The sequence below is a fragment of the Protomyctophum bolini genome, assembly GCF_963924005.1.
Source record: "Protomyctophum bolini genome assembly, chromosome: 14".
Classification (NCBI taxonomy): Eukaryota; Metazoa; Chordata; class Actinopteri; order Myctophiformes; family Myctophidae; genus Protomyctophum; species Protomyctophum bolini.
The window spans coordinates 1,358,520-1,366,238 of NC_137875.1; the positions used below are offsets into that span (position 1 = coordinate 1,358,520).

The 7,719-nt window shown below is 40.3% G+C and overlaps 1 protein-coding gene across 1 annotated transcript in view; it reads left to right on the forward strand.

Moving 5' to 3' along the window:
* Positions 1-2,039: 2,039 nt before the first annotated feature.
* The window catches only part of ncoa4 (nuclear receptor coactivator 4), a 27,919-nt gene continuing 22,239 nt past the window's right edge, over positions 2,040-7,719 (forward strand). The window contains 1 exon segment of the mRNA XM_080782834.1: positions 2,040-2,185. Within this exon segment, the coding sequence (XP_080638960.1) occupies positions 2,151-2,185 (35 nt within the window). The 5' untranslated portion in view covers positions 2,040-2,150.

Below are 7,719 nucleotides of genomic sequence, written 5' to 3' on the forward strand. Positions count from 1 at the left end.
GTCTGCATTCTGGGGACCTTTTCCTCATACTTTGAAGACTGCGTCATCTGCTGGGGAGGCGGCCTCTCCTCTGTTGAGGATTGCCCTGTGCAATCACTGGCCCTTGACCCTTGACCCCAGCCAACTTCACAACCTACTGCCGGCCTGTCGACAGATTATAAGAGCGTCTGCTAAATGCATAAATTGTAATTGAAAATTGTACTGCATGCATGTGCATTGTGCACGTGTGTGTGTGTGTGTGTGTGTGTGTGTGTGTGTGTGTGTGTGTGTGTGTGTGTGTGTGTGTGCGTGCGTGCATGCGTGCGTGCGTGTGTGCGCGTACGTGTGTGCATGCGTGCGTGTGTGAGTGCAGACAGTACCGGTTCCTTTTGAGGCCCTAGGCAACATATTATACAGAGCCCCCCCCCCCCCTCCTGCTTTGCCACGCCGGATAAAAATTGTAAATTTGCCATGAAAATGCTTCAATCTGGTGCAAATTAAGAAGCTAGGTGGGGGCCACATGTGGCCAGTAGCCCATGTAAGGGATACATGAAAAAAATCTTCTCCCTGTGACGAGGCCCCCTCAGTGGTTGAGGCCGTAGGCGACCGCCTAGTTCGCCTATGCCTAGAACCGGCCCTGAGTGGTCCTACCCCCCCCATGAGACTTACAAATCCCAAATGTTTATAAACAAATCCCAAATGTTTGTAAACAAATCCCAAATGTTTATAAACAAATCCCAAAATGTTTCCCAAATGTTTATAAACAAATCCCAAATGTTTATAAACAAATCCCAAATGTTTGTAAACAAATCCCAAATGTTTATAAACAAATCCCAAAATGGTTATAAACAAATCCCAAATGTTTATAAACAAATCACAAATGTTTATAAACAAATCCCAAATGTTTATAAACAAATCACAAATGTTTATAAACAAATCCCAAATGTTTATAAACAAATCACAAATGTTTATAAACAAATCACAAATGTTTATAAACAAATCACAAATGTTTATAAACAAATCCCAAAATGTTTATAAACAAATCCCAAATGTTTATAAACAAATCACAAATGTTTATAAACAAATCCCAAATGTTTATAAACAAATCCCAAAATGTTTATAAACAAATCCCAAATGTTTGTAAACAAATCCCAAATGTTTATAAACAAATCCCAAAATGTTTATAAACAAATCCCAAATGTTTATAAACAAATCACAAATGTTTATAAACAAATCACAAATGTTTATAAACAAATCCCAAAATGTTTATAAACAAATCCCAAATGTTTATAAACAAATCACAAATGTTTATAAACAAATCACAAATGTTAATAAACAAATCCCAAATGTTTATAAACAAATCACAAATGTTTATAAACAAATCACAAATGTTTATAAACAAATCCCAAAATGTTTATAAACAAATCACAAATCCCATGAGACTTGGTCCTACCCCCCCGAGACTCAGACAGTTTTTCACCCACTTTGCCACACCTACACAAACCTGTAATGATACAGTGTGAGTGTGCACTGTGACCCTGCCTGCATGTACAGTAAAGTACAATGACCCTGCATGTACAGTAAAGTACAATAAACCAGCTGTGTGTGTGTTAATTAAGGTCACGTTGCAGCAGAGATATCTTTATCGTACTGTATTTATGGCAGGGACAATGAACTGTAGTCTGCACAGCAGTGCACACGCTGGCAAATGGCAATGTCGGCCGGATTTGCGCGATAATGCAACCTATCTATACGTCTCTAAATGTTATGATGAATTGAACAAGGTGGACCCTCTTGTAAACAAGTGTAATGCTTAATTGGGTCGTCCACTCACATTTAACAGTCTTTGTATTGAGTCTGTGCTTGAAATGTAGCCTACTGTAATTCTGCAAACTGGTCATAAATATCAAAAAGCATCGGGGACGTCACGCCACCACCACGTCAGAGCCTCTCTAAGGTCAGAGCTCGGGTTGACGTCATGGAGGAACCATGGCAGCAGGTCTCGCGAGAGCCCCCCCCCCCCCCCATAGAGGTGTACACTGTGGTGTTGTCCTGTTTTGTGCTCCTCTGATCAGAGTGACATTGAGTCGCCTGTTCCTTTGATCGAACAGAGCTTTTGATCCCGCTCTGAGTCACCCGGAGGGACGCAAACCTCACCGCCACACCGCATCATGTCCACGGCCAGAGGAACGCACAAGGCGCCGCGGTGAGTGACGTTATTAGACGTGTATAAACGCTTTTAAAAACGTCCCAAAGCTATAGCTTAGCAGGGAGCGAGCTATATGGCTAGCGGTGGCTAGCGGTGCCGTGGCTAGGCGATGCCGGCCATCCCATCCCCCGGAAGGATGGGTCGTGTCGCTAAATGACGATATCGTCATAGCTAATATAGCACGAATAATAATACATGACGATGATTAATAACGATACAATTCTGCTTTAAGTTCCTGTAAAAATGTCTCTCATTGTAATTATAGTTAGTATTTGGTGTTTGTTTGTTGACACGTAGCTGGTCGGTCGAGTCTAGACCCCCCTCAGTGTGTGTGTGTGTGTGTGTGTGTGTGGTTCCTCCTCGGATAATCGTCTCTTTATTGTTAATATTATTATTATAATAGTTGTATTGTTGGTCATAGTCTATTGTTCTCTGAGACACACAACGCCACGTCACTCGGGTGTTAAGATGAGCTTGTCTTGCATGTTGTTTTTTGCTGCTGTATTATTAGTATTAGTATTTCGGATCAACTGAAGCTGATTTCTCTTTTCAAAGCAACCCTCAGGAATGTGTTTGTTGTAGTGACAACATACATATTATGTTATTATCTATAAATAAGGTGATCGTTGTGCTGTTGTGATCAGATTCACGCGTTTTATTTGTCTATTGTTGCATAGAGAGAGAACACATGTAGAAAAGACAGCACAGAACAGACAGAACAGAACAGTGTTGTTGTTCACTTTAAATAGATGTTAAGATTCTGTTTGTTCACTTCAGATGTCATCATTAATAAATACGGTTGTTTTTATAATAGATCTCGCTTGTGCTGTCTTGGTGGTTGATTCATAATCGATACATTAGTGATTAGTTATTTATTTGATATTCACTATAACTCATTTGTGAAACGTGAAGGACCTCAGCGCCAGATCAATGTAACCTGTTTGCAGCATATTAAGTTCTGTCTTTGTATTTTTTACCACAACAACCTTACCATGTGCTCCCATAGGTCTGTAATCTTCTAGACTTTAGCCCCATACATTTTCCCTCTACATAAAAAGTTATTTCTTGCAGCAAATGGCCTGTCTATCTATGAATGTTTGTCCCAGAATGTTTGTCCCAGAATAGGGATGCTATGCAATCCATTTTGGTTAAATCCACAGATAAATAAATGGGGTGTTTGTTTGGATGAATGTGGCTGTGAACTAAAAATGAAAAGATGAATTGAAATATTGAAAGTTGCTTTGAGGGAGAATTCTGTCTTTTTGTGTGTGTGTGTGTGTGTGTGTGTGCGTGTGCGTGTGCGTGCGATAAGTTAAGATTGGACTTTGTTTTTAGAAAGGATAAAAAGCCCAAGGCTATGCAGATAACTATGACTGTCTGACTGTAACCACTTTTCACATTTATTGCAAAACACTCTTTTCGATCTTTGTTCCTCTTTTTCAGCACGTTTTCACAACTTCACTTTTTTCCCCTTTAAAACGTGCCTCTCGGTTAAACGTTAACTACTTGATTGAAGCGCGGTGGACTACTTATTCTGTGGTAGAACAAAGAGCTCATCAGCTGTTTTAATTTTAATTGTAGGAGGCCTTTTGGGGGGGGGGGGGGGGGGTTCCGGACGACTATAGTCTATAATATAGTCTCCCCGAGCACCCAAGCTAGAGAAAATAGCAGATCTACAAGCTCACACCGCCTCGCTTCTACATCTATTTTCACCACTACTTGAATTCTAATTGATGGGATTTCTTAGATTTAAAAAAAATATTTTTCATGAAATTTCACAGGGGACAAAAAAAAATCATTGAATGTGTTTTTAATTCATGAGTATTTCACAATACTACTATTGTGAAATAGTAGTAATTCTAAACAACATGCGGTGGTTGGGGAAGCAAAAGAAAAGTGAAGGGACCCTTAATAATGTGTCTGTGACCCACAGACGGGTCCCACTGGACAGTGAACCACTAGGAGAGAAGGGAGAGTGAACGCTGTGGTTCTTATCTCTGTGTGTGTGTGTGTGTGTGTGTGTGTGTGTGTGTGCGTTTAGGTTACATGTCACGGTATCTGTGAAGTGACAGGCCTGAGGCCTCGAGTGAAGAGTTTAAACTTCACACACAGTATCTGTGAAGTGACAGGCCTGCAGAGGCCTGCACGTGAAAAGAGTTTAACATTCACAGTATCTGTGAAGTGACAGGCCTGCAGAGGCCTCGCGTGAGAATAGTTTACAATTCACAGTATCTGTGAAGTGACAGGCTGCACGTGAAAAGAGTTTAAAATTCAAAATTCACAGTATCTGTGAAGTGACAGGCCTGCAGAGGCCTCGCGTGAGAATAGTTTAAAATTCACAGTATGTGTGAAGTGAACCTGAGAGGCCTCCTGTGAACTCCCGTGAACAGAGGAGATAGTTTAGAGAGAGAGAGAGAGGCTAAACTTCACTGGCCCAAACAGCTGTGTTTGTTTGTTTGTTTGTTTGTATTTTTGTTTGAATGCAAGTGCGATCTGTGAGGAGATAGTGTGTGTTTCTTCTTTGTGGTTTAATTACACAATCCCACTTATCAATTTGTCCATCAGGAAGATTAGAAACGGCGTGTTGTGGGCGTGTTGTAACCAGTTATTCTCCACATGTTTGCTTTATTGCCTTAGTTAGTAGAAGTGTGTTGTTTGCATTCCAACGTTTGATTGTAGAATGAGAGTGCATTCTCAATGGGCTCGGTTACACTAGCTAGTATGTGTTTAATGATAGAAGTAGTAGTGATATTATTACAAGTAAGTGTAAGTGTGGGTTTATGATAATAATAACTTCCAGTTAGGGGTGGGTGATATGGAAAAATATAATATCACAATATGTTTCAAGCAGAATCAGGATACCCTCTATTAGCACAATATTCTTTCATGCATGCTTTTATGGTTATTTATTGTCAAGTTACTTATCAGTACAACTACCTACACCGTATCAAAAGCTAACCGAAAAAGGAGGGACAGACCATTTAGACCGAAATACTTTTACATTTTTGGCAAACGAAAGTTCTACATCGTTCTACAGCAGCAAGGTATAGAACTGCAAATCATAGATTGTGCATTCACTGTATCGCAATTATGTACACTATATCTGTGGAGACTTAAAGGACAACTTTAGTTTTTTTCAACCAAGGTTCATGTTTTAGGTTGTTATTAGAGAAACTAAAAGATGAGTGTTCTTTTTTTTTCTCCATTTGCTGCTTTCTTTAGTTTTAGGGATTTTAGCTTTTTTTGACAGGGGGGGGGCGGGGGCATTCGAGCATGGGGCTAAATATGTATTTCTTTACAACATTTTATAGCGATTTCTTTTTTAATGATTAGTCCTAATAAACCCCTGGAAATTTCATCTGGCCACAAAACATCAGGAGATCTACTGAATGTGTCAAACTGACATTGAGCCTATGACACACAAACAGTGTGGCTTCCCCCCAGTAGGCTACCTTCACATTCAGCAGATCCTGGGATTTATTTGTGGCCAGATGTAATTTCCTGGGGTTTATTAGGGCTATAGTAAATAATAAAAAAATAAATCTCCATAATATTTTGTAAAAAAATACATATTTAGCCCCATGCTCGAATGCCCCCCCCCCGCCCCCCCCCCCCCCCCCCCCCCTGTACAAAACAGCTAAAATCCCTAAAACGAAAGAAAGCAGCAAATGGAAAAAAAAATAACACTCATCTTTTACTTTCTCTGATAATAATAACCTAAAACATGAACCTTGGTTGAAAAAAACTAAAGTTGTCCTTTTAAAGGAGGAGACATTTCATCATCTAGAGATGATTTCTATCTCCATATCGCTCGCCTCGCTAGTCTTGAGTTCTCAAAATGTCAAGTCATGGAATAAAAATGGAACTTGTCATGAAAAGGGTTATAGAGTTCTTTCCTCGTTTAGCCGATTGTCAGGTCAAGTCAAGTCACCTTTATTTATGTAGCACATTTAACCCATTCTGACCTGAGATCAGATTCATACGAGGTTTCCACGGGACACACACTGGTCTGATGAACCCATTCTGACCTGAGATCAGATTCTAAAAATGTCAGTCGGTCTTCGAATTTTTTAAAAATAGCAGACCTACAAGCTCGTATCGCGCCACTCGGTGGCGCGATACGAGCTTGTAGATCTGCTATTTTTCAATAGGTAAAGCATAACATGATGCTAACACCAAAATGGGTGCCCGGTCAGAATGGGTTAAAAACAACAGAAGTTGACCCAAAGTGCTTTCCGTATAAACATTACATTATAAAATACAAAATGAAATATATATATTATATTGTTGTTTTTATTAATTTAAAAAAAATCACACCTGTGTGAAGTGAGGGACACTCTTATCATCATACATCATCTGGCCAATCACAATTTGCGTACTTACTTTTGTCTTAGTGGAAATAGGTGGACTCAAAAGAAACATATTGGTGCTTCTTACATGGTTGGTCGGTGCACTGCTCCTAAAACTATTCTGGTGCCCCTACATGTTTAACCTGGTAGCACCAGTGCTACCAGGTAAGAAAGTTGACACTAATTAGCCCCGTGGACCCCCATTTGAAAACACATGCCAGGGACCCCCATGTGAGAAGATTTTTACGGCTCTAGCAGTGATTCTCAACCTGTTTAATTTAAAGGACCCCCCAGTTTGACATGCCTATTAGCATAGTACAGTAGTATACAGAACAGATCCCCATGTAATGGCATTTCTATCTCTGGGACTCCCCCAATTTATATTGTAAAATCAATGTTATTTTAACTCTGAGAGTGTACAACTGGAAATGTTCCATTTGTACACTCTCAGAGTTACTGACCCATAAGGGTCCATTTGGTTCCTAACTATATAATTTAGATGGGGACCCCTGATATAGCCTATACTATACTGTAATTGCTTAGGTCAAAGCTGCGTTACATGTACCGTTACTCACTAGCATGTATTTTTTACCGGGACGGTGGGGCCCATCTAGAAGAGCACCTCTGGGTCCCAGGACGGTGGGCTGCTTATCTGCTGAGGCCAGCTTGTGGTGGGGCCTCTCTGCGTGCTAAACTCCTCACCCAGCAGTGATGTAAGGCCTCTCTAACACCTCAGCAGTATGTTCTCTAACACCTCAGCAGTAGTTGCTGTGTTCTCTAACACCTCAGCAGTAGTTGCTGTGTTCTCTAACACCTCAGCAGTAGTTGCTGTGTTCTCTAACACCTCAGCAGTAGTTGCTGTGTTCTCTAACACCTCAGCAGTAGTTGCTGTGTTCTCTAACACCTCAGCAGTAGTTGCTGTGTTCTCTCTAACACCTCAGCAGTAGTTGCTGTGTTCGCTGTCTACAATGCTTAGATAAAGCACTGGTTCTTCTCATCCTTTTTAAGGACGTGAAAAAAAACCGTGAAAATGTGGCACAAATCTTTGAATACATATTCTTTCAGAACGAACTACTTTTAACTCAAATATTTGTTCCTGCCTGGAACAACATATTTTCAGATGAGGTATTAAATATGGATCACCACTGATGGAGAAACATGAGGTATTTCAGAAAACGGTCA